This window comes from Rhamphochromis longiceps, linkage group LG5, assembly GCF_057381845.1.
Source record: "Rhamphochromis longiceps isolate RC_006_pf linkage group LG5, R_longiceps_female_GT1.1, whole genome shotgun sequence".
Taxonomy (NCBI): domain Eukaryota; kingdom Metazoa; phylum Chordata; class Actinopteri; order Cichliformes; family Cichlidae; genus Rhamphochromis; species Rhamphochromis longiceps.
In genome coordinates this window covers 19,940,402-19,959,706 of record NC_140561.1, presented here as the reverse complement: position 1 = coordinate 19,959,706, position 19,305 = coordinate 19,940,402, and the positions used below count along the sequence as shown (strand labels likewise).

Below are 19,305 nucleotides of genomic sequence, written 5' to 3'. Positions count from 1 at the left end.
TCCTTACTAGACATTAAATGTCTAGTAAGGAGTAGGATGAAATACTATTTACACCCCCATGGCGTTATTTAATAGTTTACAAACATGTGTTCCTCAATTTAATATATAATACGACAATGGACATGTATAATTATTTACAAGCATAAAGTTTAATTACTGCTTGTAATATTTTTCTTAATTTAAGATTTTGACAATGAGTTCTCAGTGTGATTTCTGCATTTTTCCGGCTAATGTACGATTTATATGCAGTGAGACTCAATAAAACTACGGTACCCATAATTCATTCTGTTTCCGGCTAAAACGGATGTCTTGTCGGATTGGTCTTCAACGATCTTTTAAAAACAGTGAGCGGGGGAGTAAATTCTGTGAGAGGAAAGCGGCGGACATTGATAGTAATTTTTTTAACGTACACTATTAAAAACAACATTACGCTATTGTGGAAATGTTGCTTATTGCGGGCAGCTAAAAACCTGTTTATCTACCGTACGCACAAAAAACATTTTTAAAGACGTCGACCTTCAAGTAAGTCGCAGTAACTGTTCTCGGTTAAAAGTCTGTTATAGCGTCATAGTGTATTGACGTTGTTGCTAACGCTAACTAGGCTAGCCACTGTGTTGAAGTTTAAGTTATCTTTTATTTACGCTTGGCTAACGTGTTTTCCACAGCTGTCGTCATGAAGTGTTTAAAGGTGGACGAATACATCAAGCGGACTGCTTCCGTGAGAGAAACGGAACTTTTATTCCACGAACTCGAGGTTGGGACCAGTTTATTAAGAAGAATGCTATTAACTTTAGAATTCACGTTAAATTGCTAGTCTGACGCAAGCTGTTAATGTACCTATATTAATCCATTATTAATTGCCTCTACGTTCTCGATTTGAAAGCTGGATTTATTTATGTATGGTCTTTATTTTGCAGAATTATGTAAAGGGTAAGCCCGGGCTTCAGGGTCGCACACTGTGTGACCGGATCATCAGAGCTTGTAACCATCAACTTGGAGTTGGAGGCCTTGACTTGGAGCACATCGGTCAGTTGGTGAAACTGATGGAGCTTTCTCTTCATGGCTATGACATCTTTGCAGCACTTGTGCCTCAGAGCAACCCCTTATACATGGAAAAGATTGTTTTCCATATTGTCAAAAAGCTAAGCAGCATAGAAGTTCACACTCTGTGCAGCCACATAGCTGGACTACTTTACAGTCGTCTTTCTAAAGCCCAACAGGTATGCGTTGCTTTCTCTACAAGAGTGTCTTGTGAAGTATGTCTGACATTGAGTTGAAAAATTAATAATTTAACAAGATTTGTATTTTCTGTAGGATGAAGAAGACTACTGTGTTCTTGTGAGGAGCTGTTTTTCCGTGCTGTGGAACGGACTATCTGCTGCCAAAGACAAGAAAATCTTAAATCCTCAAGACAGACTGCGCTGCCAGATGCAGGCTTTGAGCTTTCTTTTGCTTTTGGACACTGAAAATGCAACTCCATCTCTGCCTAAAGCTGTCGTATACATTGAAGATATCATCACTGAATTTGAGAGTAGCTGTGGAGTGATGACAAAGGAGGATACCTCCATTCTTCTACAGGAAATGAACACACTTTTTAACACATGTTGGACTGGTGATCAAGACTCTGACAGGGATGGCTCAAAGCAGCGTGCAGCATCACGTTTTTACGTGCTTTCTGAAATGGTGCTGATTATATTGAAGGTGCTGTGTAAGGCTGGCCACCACAGGCTGGCCTCCTCCTTCCTGAGTGAAATTGAGAGAAAGGCCTCAGAGTTTCTTAGCTGTCAGTGTACAGCAGTGGTGCTTGCCAAATGGGGAGTAATGATTCATTCAACAGTGAAAGCAGGTGATGAGGCTCGCCAGGCTTTAACAGAGTGTGCTAGGGCCGTGAGATCAGTCTCTGGTAACCTGGGTGACAGAGAAGGTCATGCATTTCTGGAAGGGTGCAGCTTTGTTGTGTGGGCTGTCGACAGTGGGTATGACAAGGGTTTAAGTGGACCGGTGCTACTGGCTTTGTTTTCTTTTTTTGAGGAACACCAAGAGTGCGTAATGAGGATACTAAACAAGGTTAGCATTGCCTCTGACGAGTCAAAATAGGTTGAAGTTTGGAAAAACTGACTTTTTCCTGATTATAAGTGCTTTTTTTATTATTATTATTATTACATTTATTTTTTCAGAACTTGTCATGCCAGACCGAGTGCAGCAGACTACAGAAGTCACTTTGCTTCAGTATTTACAAAGGCTTTGAGTTTGCCTACGAGAGCATGCTTGCATCTGAGGTAAGTAGGGATGGGTAGAGTGACAACATAACATTGTTTTGATTATGTTTTTCAAGGAAAGTAACAAAACTAAGACCCAACTAGATATTTTCTCTTATAATTACATTGTGCTGTTAATAACTTTCTTTTGCTCTTCTTCTTTTACTGTTGTTGTTTTGTTGTTGTTGATTTTGTTTTTTAATTTAGCAAAGAAGAAAGAGGAAAAAAAAAAAAAATAATGGATTGGATTTATATAGCGCTTTTCAAGGCACCCAAAGCGCTTTACAATGCCATTATTCATTCACTCTCACATTCACACACTGGTGGAGGCAAGCTACAGTTGTAGCCACAGCTGCCCTGGGGCAGACTGACAGAAGCAAGGCTGCCATATCGCGCCATCGGCCAACACCAGTAGGCAGTAAGGTAAAGTGTCTTGCCCAAGGACACAACGACCGAGACAGAGAGCCCGGGGATCGAACCGGCGACCTTCCGGTTACAGATACGCTTCCCAACCCCCTGAGCCACGGTCGCCCTTTGTCTGCCAATACTTATACCAGTATGCAGTTAGAGCTGTGGGGATTAGAACGACTGCAGGAGGGGCATGGATGACCAGGGAAAAATATAGAATGGTTTTTTTTTTTTTTTTTTTTTTTTTTTTAATTTTCTCTTAAACTGAACTTGGAAAGTTCTTGCTTTGGTAAACAAATTCAAAAAGAGAAAGCCGCTTGTTAACCACTGTTATAGATAATAGAATTGCTCTGGTTTATTACTGTTTGAGTTGTGCACATACAGTCAAAGGTGTTTCTGTAGATGATGATGGTGTTGGCAAAACTGAAAAATCATATATTTCTGTGTGGTTGTTTTGTTTTGTTTTTTTTGTTTTGTTTTGTTTTGTTTTGTTTTTTCCCAGTTCTGATTGTACTTGGTTTAACTGTTGGTTGTGATTTGTTGTACGTAGCTGGAGGACAGTGACACACTGGAAAGAGTGCTGCTCTACTGCCAAGCCACAGCTGGACTGATGATGACAGAACTGCATAAACTGTCTAGTGAAAACCTTGTCATCAAAGCAGGTGATTTTCTGTTATTAATGTTGTCAGTTCACTTGAAATGAAATTATATGAAAGGGTTCCTTAAATTATACCATACTTTAGATAGAAGGATTTTTCCTGACTGGCATAAATGAAACGTCAGGTAACAAAACTGCTTTTAAAGAATGTAATTACATGAAAGTTTTGTTGACTTTCTTTTGTCTCTAGCTCAAATAAGAAATACCATGAGGTAAATAGTTCAGTTTATTTGGTCAGGGTTTTTGTGCCTTTTTTTATTTGTCATTTTGTGTTCATGTGTCTTCTAGTAATTGCTGTGAGCAACTTGGCTTGTGGGTTGTACAACAGACGTCTCTATGACAAAGCCTTTATCCTAGTTGAAATCCTCTGCAGGGATCTGTGCAAAAATTGCCCTGCCTCTCTCTCTGTGGATAGGGTAAGTGTTCTTTAATGATTGTGTAATCTTATATCTCTGGTCATATTTTGTAGTGAGGCACAGCTAGGGGAAAATTTGGGGGTTTATGACTAACATTAGTATGCAGACTGCAGCAGTTGGTTTACGAATGAAACCAACGTAATGTATGGGAAATTTATTATATTTGCTAAATATTTGCAGTACTTTCTTTAAAATGTCTGTTTTTACGGTTTGTGATCAGTTGAGCCGGCCCTTCATGCTGGCTGTGCAAACTTCACGGCGGACTGGGCAGTATGATCGAGCTCTGGACTGGGTGATCCTGTGGCTGAAGGCTTTGGGGGACAAAATCACTGCTCACATGACTGAACCTGTATCGCTGTGGGTGAAAACAAAGACTGATGCAGCGTGTAATTCTGAAGAAGACATTAGGCTCAGGTACAAACAAGGACTAATGAAGTGACTTTTATTGTATGCTTGTCTTAGATTTGTCTTTTCTAACAATATTAAATGAGTAGAATATTGATTTAACAAAAGATAAATGCTTGTTTTGTGTTGGCCATTTCTTGAGCAGGACGTTGCGTGACGGTTTTGGTCCTGATGTACCTGATGAGAATGTAATGTTGCGCCTTTTGGAGGAAGAGCTTAGTGCTTACAAGGAGATGCCAGGAGATACAGCCCAGGAACGGTACAACACTCTGTGTGATCTGTTGGATATCTGTCACGAGGAGAGTTCCCATATACATCTGCGGGCTGTTTACCTCTGTGAAATGGCCAAAGTTGTGTGCTTCCAGGATTTCAGTGAACAGACTGACTGGTAAGAACTTTTTTTTTTTTTGCACCAGTTCTAATGAACTCTGGTCCTTGAGAGACAAAACACATTCTTTAGTGTACCACCAAACTGTGTACTTTGGTTATCACCATCTATGGAAAGTAAATGTTTTCTCTGTGCTCATTATGTTATATTATTTGTGTACACAGCTCAGCAGTGGATTTTATTCACGAAGCTCTACGACTTCTTGATGAAGAACCAGAGACTCCAGAGAATGCAGACAAACTGAAGGATGACAAAGCCCATGCTTTGCTATGGCTTTACATCTGCACTCTGGAGAAGAACCTTCAGGAGGTGAGCGCTGTGTCATCAATCATCTGCTTGTTTTTGTGGATTGCTGTTGTTTGTTTGCACAAAGGTGTGAGAAGGAGTAAAACTGAAAGTGTAAAGTCCGGTTTGCATAGTGGAAGCCATGAGAGGTTATTTAGAGGTCCCTATTCAAATGAATGGGAAGAGAGACATATATTTTAATTTTAAGGGAACTGTGTATGGAATCAGCAGTTGAGTCCAGTAAAGACCAGACATCAAAGTCTGATGACTTTGTCCCGAAATACTTTTTAAAAGCTTTATACTCTGCATGTGCACGTGCACAGTTTCATGATATGTTTCACGAACATAAGTGGCTAAGCTGTTTCCCAGTTCAGCAGTCGATTGGCTCTTTAGAGAAGGACAGCAGCCATATTAGCTTGCCTCCTCGTTTTATATAATGTTTCTGGTGTTAGTTTGATACTTCTTATTTGTTTGTGTTTGGATTAATTGTTGCTTGTTTTTTTTTTTCTTTCTTTTTTTAACCAGGCCATTGATAGTGACAGAAAAAGGAAAGAGCTGCGTGAGCAGACACAGTGTGTGACCAGTTCCATAGGAAACAATGATTTTGATTATGAAGACAAGCAGAAAACACAGGACAGTATTCCGGTTTATGAAGGGCTGCATTTCAACCTGACTGCAGAGCACAGTAAGAAATTTTTTTTCCCCCCGTCAGTCAAATCTAAACTGATTGTTTGTTACTGGATATGTTTGTGTGATATTTACAGTCCTCCTTGTTTTTTTTGTCTTCAGAGTTGTGTCAGCCGTTGGAAAGCGCTTTGGATATTTGGACCACTATTTTTCAGAGTGAAACCCTGCCTTCTGTCAGAGAGCCAAAAGAGACGTGTCGTTCCATTGGTGTGACTGCATCACTGTTCAGACTCATGGGAAAGGTAACAGCACAGGATGTGTAAAATGTTTTCTTTATGCTCCGTTTTGCTAATATCAGTCATTCTAGAAGCACATTTTGCCACTTGGTAACCAATGAAAAATTAATTGGTTGAACATGTTTTTTTTTTTTTTTTTTTTTTTTGAAGCTGCACTGTAATGGTATGTTTGCTGTGTTGCAAGAATATTCACTGACCATGTTTTTGTTTCCAGCAAGTTATCTAAACACCAATTCCATCCACTTAAAAAAAGAAAAAAGGAAGAAAAAAAAAAAGAAGGCATGATTGAATCCTTTTGTGTGTTAAATAATAATTATGTTAAATAGTTATGATATCAAACTTTACCAGAATAAGTGTATGGCCAGAGAGATTTCTTGTAACTGTTTTGTTTTCTGTTGTTTAGCCTCTCCAGGCTTTGAAGGCTCTCCAGATTTTGACGGACTTCTCAAGGAAACTGGCTGATAACGAGGCCTGTGCCAGCTCGCTCATTCATTCAGCCAGTATTCTTCTTGATTTGGGCTCCACAGAACTGGCGCAGGTAATGCATGCCGTTTAGTAACCTTTCTTACTTTATATGCTTTTGTTTAATAAGAGGCAATATCCAAATGCGCCATATTGTTTTTAGACACAGCTAGACCAAGTGGAATCAGTTCTCCCAAGTAACACAGCAGAGGGATCTTCATCCTTGTCCTTACTGGCAATCCTGGTGAAAGCTCAGTGCCATTACAACAATGGGCAGGTATGTAGCATTCTTCACATTAATCCACTGATTTTGATTTTCCTAAAACATATTATTCTTGCAAGTTATCATTGTTGGCGGGATTTTGTCTTTTAATTGCCCTTCTTGCGTTTGCTCCCATTTCAGATTGACTGTGGACTTCGCTGCCTTATTGAAGTGCTGAAGGAACTAAAGCAGCAGCAGAAACAGTCAAAAAGCTGGTACTTGCTGCGTGCACGGACTCTGCAAACATGCGCTTCTTTTTTGAGCATAGATGCAGCTCTGCTTCCCCAAGTTCAGAAAAATCTTATAATGGACCAAGGTTAGAAGCACTTGCAACTCTTTCTTGAGCCAGATGGCCTTGTGTGTTTTTAATTTTGCATTGTTAAAATATGGCAAAGAAGTTTTCACCTATAGTATGTATGTATGCATGTGTATGTATCTCTTAGGTATAAGTACTTCAGATGGTGCCCTGTACGAGAGCCTAAAGCTTCTTTGCAGCCTTCTGGTTACTTTGGTAGGAAAGGGCCTCTATGGGACTACCACCAGCAGCAACAGTAGCACAAACGTGGTTTTCATCAACCAGGGTATGTTTGTCCCTCATTCTGAAAGTCATTGGTGCTTGTTTTGCCTCTTGTAACTGTCTTCCTATTCCCTTCTTATCCCCTATGAGCAGGAGATAACCTGGCACTTAAGTGGCAGCTGCTTGCAGAACTGCTAAACTGTTCTAAGAAGATGGTGTCTGTGAGGAGCGACTGCGGGGCCATTAATGACGCCAGACTACAGTGTCTAGAAGCCTTGAAACTGGCCATAAAACTTCAAACACTCAGCCAGTATGTACATGTACATCTTAGTGAGTTAAAATGCAGTTTTTATGAGATATTTGTCTATATGCTTTCTACATTGGTGATGTTAATGTATTGAAGTGACATTTTTATTGTGGCTTGTTTTGGGGTTTTTTTACACTGAGCACAGTAAATTATGAATTCCTGTTAACAGTGTTTTATTTTGTTGTTTGTTTTGTAGATGTTCCGAGTTGCTGGTGATGAAAGCAGAGTTGGAGCTGATGCAGGGAGAAAAAGATGAAAGTAGAACTGATTTGGACATCGTCAGAAACCTTCTGGAGCGCTCCACAGGTCTGTAAATGTATAGCTCCAACACATGGGGCCAGATGTTAGTTTAATAGTGTTGACTTCCAATAAAAGGTAATGATATGATCACAACTGAAATGTTGCTTTTCATGTTATTGAGTCACAATAGACAATGAGACTGGACTTACCAGAGGCCACGTGAAATTATAAAATATGTTGCAAGGTTGTTGTTTTGTAACTTTTTTTTTTTCTTTTGTTTTCCCAAAGACTTTTCTGATCAGGTGCAGAGGGCTGAAGTGAAAATCAAGCCAAGGAAAGGTCGTCCTGTCCAGAGACCTCAGTCTCCTCTTCCAACCATAGAGGATGATCTCAAGGACATCTTGAGCACCAGGTGGACCTCCAAAGAGCCTATAGTGAAGGATCTGTCCGGCTCTCCACCTCTCAAAGCCCTGCCTCACCGCTGGCTGTCGTCACTGACCCATGAACCTGAATGTCAGTGCCCTTGCTGCTCTGAACCCTGTCTAGGTCGTGCCACTGCTCGCTGGGCAGCTGCACAAGCTGATCTGCTTCTTCAGCTGGATCCGAATGACACCAGTGTCAGCTCCAAACTTCAATGGGCAACATTATCCCGCTCTAAGACTGTTACTGCCAAACTTGGAGTAAAATTGGCTAAACTCTTCCCTCTGTACAATACTGGCAAGCATATTTCTAAACCCTCCCTAATGCAGGATATAGTTGGCCGTGTTTATCTGCACATGGCTTTGTCTGGGGTAGATCCGAGCCTTACCAAGGTCTGTGCTATATGGAAAATACTGGAAGCTGGGTTAGCTTTTGTTGAGTCTACACCTTCTCCAATGCTAAGGCCTGTGAGAGCAGGCCTAATGACAGCCAAAGCCATTGCATCCCTGATAAGCTTGGCTGCCAAAAACGAATGCACTCCTGAGGAGCTCTTCTCAAAAGCTTGGACTTGGAATATGCCGAAAGAGGGCAAAGACCTGAAATCAGAACAGAAAAATGATCCTCCTGCATCTGTACTGAAAAAATCTAAAGACGTCATTAAAAACTCAGTTACTGCTGATCCAAAAAAGGAGGCAAAGAAGACCAGGTCTGTCAAACCTAAGATTCAAGTCACAAGCTCCTCAACCAAAGAAAAGAGTCAGGTTCCTATCACACCAGTAACTGTAAAGTCTTATCCTTTTGTTAAAGAGCTCAGCTCTTATGACTTCAACACAGCGGTACCTACTTTGGCCCTTACTCCTGTACAGATGGTAAGATGCCCTGCTTCAGTGCAGAAACCATCAAGGACTGCTCCTAAGCTACAGTTTCATGTGTATGAAGAGTTGTCTCCAGTTCAAGGCAAAGCTCAGCCTGTGCCTGCTGCTCCTAAACGAACAAAGAAATCCCGTTTCAAGGTAAGCATCTAATGATGTGAGATTTTATTATTTCATGATGTGCACTCCAATTTTATGCAAAAATAAGAAAAATGTCTTTAAATTTTAATTATAGGTGGAATTTAGTGATGAAAGCGACTCAGAGGCTAATGCGCAGGCAGAGCCCAAAGTAAAAGCTGAAGCCTCTAAGACACGAACAACTGCTAGGAGAGCTGGCCACAATACCAAAACAACCCCAGATGCACCTGCAGAGAAGGTTCCCCCCAAGAGGCAGGTTAGAGGAAAAAAAAGCACCGTGGTCCCTCGTGCTGCTTCTTCTGAGGACGAGACATTGGTCTGTCGGCCTGGTTCAACAAGAAGAACCAGAAAACAAGTTTCCGCAGCTGCTGTGGAGGAACCAGACACAATGAGGACCATTGAGGAGGAAACTCCAGAAATTCTGGACATGAGCATTGAACAACTTAGGACATCAGATGCTGAGGACAATTCAGCTGCAAGTAAAGATAACAGTATGTATTTTGTGCACATTTTGGAACATCTACATGTCAGTCATTCACATGTATTGCTGTTTTGTTTTTAAATTACATCAGTGAATTCAGATTACAGAGAAGTTTCTCCCTAACTCCCTTGTCAGTAAAGTGCGTAGTTGTAGTTTTCACAACATTTACTTGAGGAACAAATATCCGCAAGCAAATACAAATATCGATAATTCAATTCAATTCAATTTTATTTATATAGCGCCAAATCACAACAAAAGTCGCCTCAAGGCGCTTCATAGATACAGAGAAAAACCCAACAATCATATGACCCCCTATGAGCAAGCACTTTGGCGACAGTGGGAAGGAAAAACTCCCTTTTAACAGGAAGAAACCTCCGGCAGAACCAGGCTCAGGGAGGGGCGGCCATCTGCTGCGACCGGTTGGGGTGAGAGAAGGATAGTGGTCACTATAGTCTCTAACAGAATATCTTGACTGTTTCTCCAGACGTGGATTTTGAGGTGCTGCGGAGGGATATGTGCGGTAATCTGGAGAGAGATGAGCTGTTGGTTCTCAGAAGCAGAGGTCATCTGAGAGAGAATGCACAAATCCACCTCTCTCATGCAGACAGCAGGCCAGGTGAGCCAATATCAGATGATGCAGTATTAATAATGGACTGGATTTTATACTTGTATCTTATGATTGTTTTCCTTTTGCTGGCACCCAATGTAAAATGAGTTCAAGTACTATAAAGGAAGGGTTGCTTTATAAAGTAAAACAAGGGCTATGATACCACGATAGGGCTGCTCAATTAATCGAATTTTAATCACGATTACGATCTGGGCTTTCAACGATCATTAAAAATGACTGAGCCGATTATTAGCCCCTCCCTCATTTATCCGCGACACCTTAAAGGCCGGTCCGTGAAAATATTGTTGGGCATAAACCGGTCCGTGGCGCAAAAAAGGTTGGAGACCGCTGATTAAGAGGACCCGAGGGAAGCTCTGAAAGCTAAGCAGAAGTTATTTGGAGAGGAGAGTGACTGCCGCTGGTTGAAAAGAGAGTTTAAAAAAAAAAACTTCAGTGGTGTTGCACACTATGTTATATTATTTTTTTAAAGTCATTGTTAACCCTTTAAAGCTGGTCAGAGCAGCACGCTCCGTTTTGCGTAACTATTTTTAAATCCCTGTAGAACCTGAACCGTGTAAGCTAGCGCAATAATTTGTTTTGCATATGAAACCGGAGGAGTTGTACTTACATCTGATGCCATCAGCTTGTCCTCGGTCACGGTTTCGTTCCACATAAAGCTTTGCAAAAATTGCATAAAAAGCGCTTGCAGGAACAAAAACATAATATTCCAGAAACACGCTTTGCCGTTCCTATCAGCTGTTCCTAACACTTCCCACAGTGAAATGATGCACATGCTGTTTTCTTTGCAAATTTGCATCATAGGATTGTTTTTTGTTTTTCCTGCAGTATATAAAAATTGCTGTATCTCCAAAATAAAACTATGAAGACACTCAAAATAAATTTCCTGTTGTTGTAAACTATTTTTTGCAACTTTATTGTATTTAAAGTTTTGAGGGATAAACCTCTTAAATTTCTCCAAGTAGAAATATATGTAAACAAAACAAAAGCGATTTTCAATTTTTTTTGTAGTTTATTGCACTTTTTTGCAATTTATGTAATTACTATGGACTTAATGCATACATATTATTAAAATATGGGCTATAACAGTTGTATTGATGTATAGCAACTTGAAATGCTCCCACAAATGGCACTACAGCATGTAAAAAAAAAATAATATAAGCTCTGGTGGACTTGGTTCTATAGTAGGTCTTAAAGGGTTAAATAAATATCGTCAAATAATCGTGATCTCAATTTCAGTGAAAATAATCGTGATTATCATTTTTGCCATAATCGAGCAGCCCTATACCACGACTGTAAACCAGATTTGTATGTTAACACTGTTTTTAAGTTTTAAAATGTAATTATCTGATCCAAAGTGTCAAAAAAGGGCCACAACAATAGAAAAATAAACATGGAAGTAATATATTAGATGTGGAGTCCCTAATGAAGTTTCATCCTTAACATCTTTTTTTCAGACAATCTCACTTTGGAGGATGTTCAGTCATTGCTCCGTTCAGCGTGGTTGACTCTTCAGCACTTCCCCCCTCCCACTCTTTATCCGACCCTGTGTGCTCTTTTGGCCTTGACCACGGGACAGCAAAACTCTATAACCACAGCAATGCTACATAGCCATTCTGTGGGCATCACAAGTCGGCATCGCACAATCAGGCATATAGCCAGTTGTCTCAAGTAAGCACCTGTAATATGAAGTGTCAATTTATGATTTTCCACTCATGACATTCTATTTTCTGACACCCGTCATTTCTATTGTAATAGAAAGCTGAAAAAGGCTTCCAGTGAGCTGGAGGACAAGATGCATACTCTGAGTCTGAATGAGCTCACTCAGACTGTGTGTGAACAGAGGCTGGCTCAGATGGAGAACATCTTTTTATTCCCAACAGCTGACCCCTCGACTTTTCCAGAGACCCACGGCCAAGAGTTTATCCAACAAATCCAGCACCTTCCTTCAGGTAGAATAATACTTTCTTTGATTTCTCTTGCTACCCTGACAGCAGTGAGCGTCTTCTATTTTAGCATCCATAGCCCAACTATGTCAGAATCTTTAGCATTTGAAAGGCTAAGCTAAGTAAAAGCAGAGTTTGCATTATCAATGTGACCTAAATAACATCATTTGACAGTTTCTCTGTCTATACTTTCTGTTTTAGGAGTGACTGCATGTGTCATGTCTGTAATGGGAGTCAAACCAGGAGAAATGAGCAACAGCATCATGCTGACACGTCTGGAGAAAAGTTCTGCTCCTGTCACAGTTTATATTGACACATCTAAACAAAAGGTGAAGGTTTTCAGCAGACTGTTGATCTATTTTCTTCCTTCAAAGCAAATACATTTACAATTAATGCAAAATGAAAATGTAAACTAACATAGTTTTTACCTCTCAGCCATAAAAAGACTGGTGGGGTATTACCACCCAACTTTGTGAACACGATAACATGAACAAGGAGACGTAAGATTTTTATACCATAAGTGTATCTATTAAAAATCTCAGACAACTTTGTCTCGTCAACGTCAGAGGTCAAGTTTTCTGAAAGTCTTGTGAATGCAATAGCTTAAGAAAGAAGTCACCTAGGATTTTCAAATTCATAGCACAGGTGCATCTACTAGGGAGCTTAAATCTAGAAACAATCAAGTAAGGGAATTTTATTACTGTCATAATCTGACGCCTGAATTTAAATACTTTGTTTGGTTCTGTGACTTCATGCCTCAGTCGTGACACTCAACAGCAGCAGCCCCAGTGCTTTGTCCAGCTTTGTTTATAAGACCTTTAAATCATATTTTTAACAGACAATGACTAACTTTGACTTTCTGTTGTGCAGCATCCCATTAGCCAGTTAGTCCAGGAGATGGATAGCATTCTGGTCGAGCAGAAGGTTGTGAGCTGTGTGTCTGAGAAAGCCAAGTGGTGGGAGGGCCGCAGGACTCTCGACTCTCGAGTTGAGGTCAGTATTACAGATAAATGACGTTGCTGGACTTCATAGTGCCTGCATTATTCACCTACTTTGATTTTGTTAAACAGTCATTTAGACCAAAAAGTGTCATAGAAACAAAATTTCTATGAGCAATGTGAATTGCTGTTTTAGAGCGTTCTTTTAAAGTGAAAACATTTTGCTATCTCACCTTCAGCAACTCTTGAAGGACATGGAGAAGTTGCTTGGATGCTGGAGAACCTTCCTTCTACCCCTTTCACTGGATGCTGAGCTTTCCAAACAGACCCAACACCTTTACAAGGCATTATCTGCAAGGGGGGTGCCAGTGCAAGAAGAGATGTTGAAGGTGGTGTTTTTTTGTTTGTTTTTGTTTCATTTCCATGGATCTTTAACATCAGGTTAATCGATTATTCTGACCACTAATGCCTCTGACTTGTCTTAGGTTCTGCTTTCTGCATCTCCTGTGCTATCTGAAGACGATTTGAAAAGATTCACTCTAGGAGTTTCTCCACAGTGGGACACTGAGTGTGATCAGCTTCTTCACACTGCTGTGTCCCAGCTCTTACAGAGGGATGAGCCCCGAAATCATGTGGTTCTAATCCTTGACAAGGTTGGTTTCATCATCTCTGTGAAATACTGAATTCACTTTTATAGCTAATGCAGGCATGTGTGTCACTACAAGTTGAAAAGCATCACTCCATTGTATCACTTGTGAGAAGACAAAGTATTTGCTGCTTATCAGCTTTTGTGCTTTTTGCTGCAGTACCTTCAGAAGTTGCCATGGGAGAGCATTCCCGTCTTAAAGTCTAGCTCTGTAAGTCGGATGCCTTCTCTGCACTCGCTGCTTGGACTGAGCATTCAAAAAGAGGTATGATTAAGCTCTATAACTGTCAGGTAGGACTCATACATGTATGTTAAGGCGTTTAACATTCACACCTCTCATTAACTGCAATGCTAATAAAGACATTCCCATGCTGTCAAGGATTAATGCAAAGTGTCTGTATTGCTAATGAAATAGTTGATTTCAATAGTCGCAATGTTATCATTATTTCAATCATTCTTTTAGACTGACTCCGAGTCTATTTTGAGGCGTGGTGTGGATGCAAAGAAAGTGTTTTATGTGCTCGATCCTGATGACAATTTAGGAAACTCCCAGGAGCGTTTCAAAGACTGGTTTTGCAGGTGAGACTGAAACATATCAGTAATTGAGCACAAGTCCATGCATAAATGTTTTTCATCAGTTCAGTTTTCTATTCTCATTAAAGCAAACCGGACTGGGAAGGAGTGTGTGGAGTTGCACCTGCCTTGGGCCGACTAGAAGAAGCTGTTTCTACAAAAGACGTCTACATGTGAGTTTCAGTTTTTCAAGTAAAAATTAACTACTGATTCAAACCCCTTTGTTTGAACATTTTTCTCTCTTCAAGATTCACTTTAAAATTCTTTAAAAAGAAAAAAAAAAAGGGTCTCCCTTAAAAACACATTAAAACCAATAATGTCAACCTGAATGAACTACATATATATACATACTTGTAAAAATTAATTCTGTAAGCAGACCACTAAGCACTGTGACGGACTCCAAGGCACTTCATCACTTGGGTAATACTCTCATCTTGGCAGCATCATGCTATTGGTGTACCTGTCAGGGCTTAAAGGAAAGAGGTTGGGGTGAAAGTTTTTCTATTAGTAAAAATAATTCAGCCACGGTCTTGTTGGAGTAGCTTGAGGACAAGTCTGGTTTTACCATCGTTGTTGCTAACGACAACCCGTAAAAACAGGCGCTTGTCCGTCTGTAGTGTGGTTATATTAAATATAAGAGAAAGAGAGAACTTTAAGAAATTAATATAGCCACTACAGTGACCATCAGAACGATGAAAAAAATATTGTTTTATTTTGCGACACCACGAAACAAACGATAGCGTAAAATGAAACGATAGACGTTTTTATATCGTCATCCGATATATATCATTATATCGAACAGCCCTATGTAGAGATGTGTACAAAAAGACCCAAAGCTTAATGTGCTACTTTGAGGGCCTTCTGGAGATAAGTAAGGGGCAGTGTGCAGAAAGTGAAGGTGTCTGGATGGTGACCCTGAGCTTTACTGTAGATGGTTCACACTGGGACTGATTTCTTAATCAAAAATAAAACTTTCTCTTTGTCAAACATATAATAGTCATTCTATTTTACATAATTAGGGCTTGTTTTTCATAACATTCAGTTCTGTCAACAGATTTCCATCCATCTTTTTTTACCTTGTATTTCTATTTTATTTTTTTTATTTTTATTTTTTTCTTTCTGTTCGTTTTGCGAGTTTCACTTTTTTTAATCTATCTCTCCATGATTTTAGTTATGTGGGCCATGGAGCAGGAGCCCGATTCCTGGACAGCCAGGCTGTTCTCAAACGGCCGCTGAGGGCAGCATCTCTGCTGTTTGGCTGCAGCAGCGGAGCCCTGGCTGTCCGGGGGCAGCAGGAAGGAAATGGCATTGTGCTAAATTACATCATAGCAGGCTGGTAAGATATTTTTGCATTTTCATTCATGTGCAGCTGAATGAAAACTGGATAACGTGATCATATGAAATGCACAGCATTTCCTTTTGATGGCTGAAGCAAGTTATAATAGCTGATGTGAAACCTTTTCATTGTATGCATTTATTTTTAACTTGTGCACTACAAAGTACTTATGATTACAACCTAAAAACAAAAATTTAAATAAAGAAAAATAAACATAAATAATATATTTTTTTAATACTGCTGTTGCAGATTTAATTGCAATTTTTTTGAAACAAACTGTTGTTAACAGAAGGAATATTTGGGAATCTTATGTACAGGGTGGGCCATTTATATGGATACACCGTAATAAAACGGGAATGGTTGGTGACATTAAAGTCCTGTTTGTGGCACATTAGTATATGTGAGGGGGCAAACTCCTCAAGATGGGTGGTGACCATGGTGGCCATTTAGAAGTCGGCCATCTTGGATACAACTTTTGTTTTTTCAATAGGAAGAGGGCCATGTGACACATCAAACTTATTGGTAATGTCACAAGAAAAACAATGGTGTGCTTGGTTTCAACGTAACTTTATTCTTTCATGAGTTATTTACAAGTTTATGACCACTTATAAAATGTGTTCAATGTGCTGCCCATTGTGAATGTGAATATAAACAATAGGTTGTTTTGTTTTTTTTATATACAGTAATTACATAAACAAACACAGTTGTGTCTGAGAGTCAAATTGAGTCACTTATATCCAGTGAACTGTTCAAGTTTGTCAGAAAACTGCATACTGACTTTATTTAAGGGATAATTTTAAGGCAATACAAGGCTTATTTTGTAAACTGACAGAAATCATTTTAATAAAGAACAGTGGTCCCTAAATCTAAAAAATAGAATCTAATGGATGTACATTTGTTTTTATAAATACAGGTAAAATATCTTGTTTCAATCAAAATCTATTTTGACTGCAGTTCCTTCTCAGCTGCTTGCTTTGGCTTCACATAACAAGTTAATCCATTTATACTTCTCCCACTCTTCACACACTGATAGCAACACCGCAGGAGAAATGCCAGCACAGGCATCCGGTATCCGTAGTTTCAGGTGCTGTACATCTCGTATCTTCACACTATAGACAATTGCCTTCAGATGACCCCAAAGATAAAAGTCTAAGGGGGTCAGATCGGGAGACCTTGGGGGCCATTCAACTGGCCCACGACGACCAATCCACTTTCCAGGAAACTGCTCATCTAGGAATGCTCGGACCTGGCACCCATAATGTGGTGGTGCACCATCTTCTGGAAAAACTCAGGGAACCTGCCAGCTTCAGTGCATAAAGAGGGAAACACATCATCATGTAGCAATTTCAAATATCCAGTGGCCTTGAGGTTTCCATGGATGAAGAATGGACCCACTATCGTTGTACCCCATATACCACAGCAAACCATCACTTTTGTTGTTCCAACAGTCTTGGAGGGATCCATCCAATGTGGGTTAGTGTCAGACCAATAGCGGTGGTTTTGTTTAACTTCACCATTCACGTTAAAGTTTGCCTCATCACTGAACAAAATCTTCTGCGTGAACTGAGGGTCCTGTTCCAATTTTTGTTTTGCCCATTCTGCAAATTCTGTGTGCCAATCTGGGTCATCCTCGGTGAGATGCTGCAGCAGCTGGAGTTTGTAAGGGTGCCATTTGTGAGTAGCTAATATCCACCGAAGGGATGTTCGACTAATGCCACTCTCCAGTGACATGAAAGTTAGCGAGCAGTTTGCTGACTGTAGCATGGGAGATGGGTGGTCTCGTAGGGCGTCTTGCATTGAAATCTGCTGCAATGACCCGGTTACTGCGTTCACCAGATATCAACACAATTTCGATCCGCTCCTCACGTGTTAACCTCTTCGACATGTCAATGGCTGTGAACAAAGAGAAACTTGTAAATAACTCATGAAAAAATAAAGTTACGTTGAAACCAAGCACACCATTGTTTTTTCTTGTGACATTACCAATAAGTTTGATGTGTCACATGGCCCTCTTCCTATTGGGGAAAAATTCAAAAGTTGTATCCAAGATGGCCGACTTCTAAATGGCCACCATGGTCACCACCCATCTTGAGGAGTTTGCCCCCTCACATATACTAATGTGCCACAAACAGGACTTTAATATCACCAACCATTCCCATTTTATTACAGTGTATCCATATAAATGGCCCATCCTGTAGAGCAGGGGTGTCAAACTCAAATACACAGTGGGCCAAAATTCAAACTGGAACAAAGTCGCGGGCTAACGTTAATATTTATTGAAATATATTTATTCCTCCAGATATAAGAATGAATCTTTTCTTATGGACTCAAACACGTTTGCTGAAAAACTGAATATGGAACAAGCAAAGCTTTATACTAAACAATATATATATATTAGCTGTATAATACCAGTAGGCCAGCTCTGATAGTAATTTGGTATGGCTTCGCGGGCCAAATGTAAGTAGGCTGCGGGCCAAATTTGGCCCGCAGGCCAGAGTTCGACACCTATGCTGTAGAGTATCTAGTTTGTAACATGTCTTATGGTCATCATCCTTTTGATTTTTTTTTTTTTTTTTTTTTTTTTTTTGCTTGTTTTAGCCCATTCATCTTGGGAAATCTCTGGGATGTCACAGATCGGGATATTGATCGCTTCACCAAGGCCTTGTTAGAGTCGTGGTTTTCTGCTGGCTCCGGGGCACCACTCCTCGACTTCATGGGGTCGTCTCGGCAGGCCACTCACTTGAAATATCTGATAGGCTCTGCGCCCGTGGTATACGGGCTGCCAGTGCACTTATCATAGGGAGCCACTGAGGGTTTTTTTTTTTTTTTTTTTTTTTATAAATGCATTTTGAGTATAACATTATAAAAAAATGTTATATAACCATTGTTTTGATTATCTTTTTTTGTGTGTGTCAATATGTTTTAAATAACTTAGGATTTTATTTTATTTTTTTTAATTCATCATTAATGTATAGAATGAACTCCTTTTTAAAATATAATAAATGTTTTTTTCACCCACAATCTGTCGGTGCCCTGTTAATTATGTAAAGAAATGAAGCCCAGATCTGTCTCCACAATTATCAGATCTCAATCTCTGGGAGTTGGTTGACCAGGAGATTGGTATGATGGATGTGCAGCAGACAAATCTGCAGCAACTCTGTGATTCGTTCATATTTAAATGGAATAACATTTCTGAGGAATGTTTCCAGCACCTTGTTGAATCTATGCCACGCAGAATGAAGGCAGTTCTGAAGGAAAAAGAGGGTCCAACCCAGTACTAGCAATGTTTATTTAATAAAGTGGCCAATGAGTGTACATTGAACCTGGTGCCTGTGGTACCTGACATATTTACATAAAGCTCTCTACCTTAAACCAATACAAAAAAAGAAGAGTAACGGTATAAAAGTGTTTGACACGAAAAATGTCTTCAGAAAGGAGCCCCCCATAGCCCATCTTCTCGTATCACTGCTGAATGTTTTTCTAGTCACTGTTTTGAACTTTGCACCCATGGGGCATGCATGGTGTTATTTCTTTGGAATAAATTATTTTTTAACAGCAGTTGGTGGATGTCCACACTTTCTGGGTGCTCTTGCAGTTTTAGTTTTATTTTGTCACAAGCACAAAAAATAAATTTTATATAGGGCCTATATCCAGCAATATTTTTCTTCTTCTTTTGGCCTGAGCAGATTGAAAGCAGATCATCTGCCTGCATCACACTCTATCCCAGGAATCCCCTGTCACACAAACCCTCTGCATACCATCCTTAACTACATCCATGAATATTTTCTGTTGTCTTTCTCT

At 39.9% G+C, this 19,305-nt stretch overlaps 1 protein-coding gene across 2 annotated transcripts; it reads left to right on the top strand.

Annotated features, from left to right (window-relative positions):
- The first annotated feature begins 354 nt into the window (after positions 1-354).
- Positions 355-19,026, top strand: espl1 (extra spindle pole bodies like 1, separase). 2 transcript variants are annotated; one of them, XM_085406450.1, is made up of 32 exons: positions 355-522; positions 666-754; positions 918-1,220; positions 1,315-2,067; positions 2,178-2,279; positions 3,217-3,328; positions 3,613-3,740; positions 3,961-4,154; positions 4,291-4,533; positions 4,698-4,842; positions 5,344-5,503; positions 5,608-5,747; positions 6,145-6,279; positions 6,367-6,480; positions 6,607-6,781; positions 6,909-7,046; positions 7,136-7,292; positions 7,486-7,595; positions 7,818-8,962; positions 9,057-9,438; positions 9,925-10,056; positions 11,523-11,736; positions 11,824-12,017; positions 12,213-12,340; positions 12,882-13,004; positions 13,189-13,338; positions 13,435-13,602; positions 13,756-13,860; positions 14,059-14,174; positions 14,258-14,341; positions 15,340-15,504; positions 18,103-19,026. In XM_085406450.1, exons 2-32 carry the CDS (start codon positions 674-676, stop codon positions 18,302-18,304), a joined length of 6,498 nt encoding a protein of 2,165 aa, XP_085262576.1. In that variant the 5' UTR covers positions 355-522; positions 666-673; the 3' UTR covers positions 18,305-19,026. The 2 variants fall into 2 exon arrangements, with proteins under 2 accessions (XP_085262576.1, XP_085262575.1); XM_085406449.1 differs by having other exon boundaries at positions 9,057-9,450; positions 18,103-19,025.
- Positions 19,027-19,305: the final 279 nt, after the last annotated feature.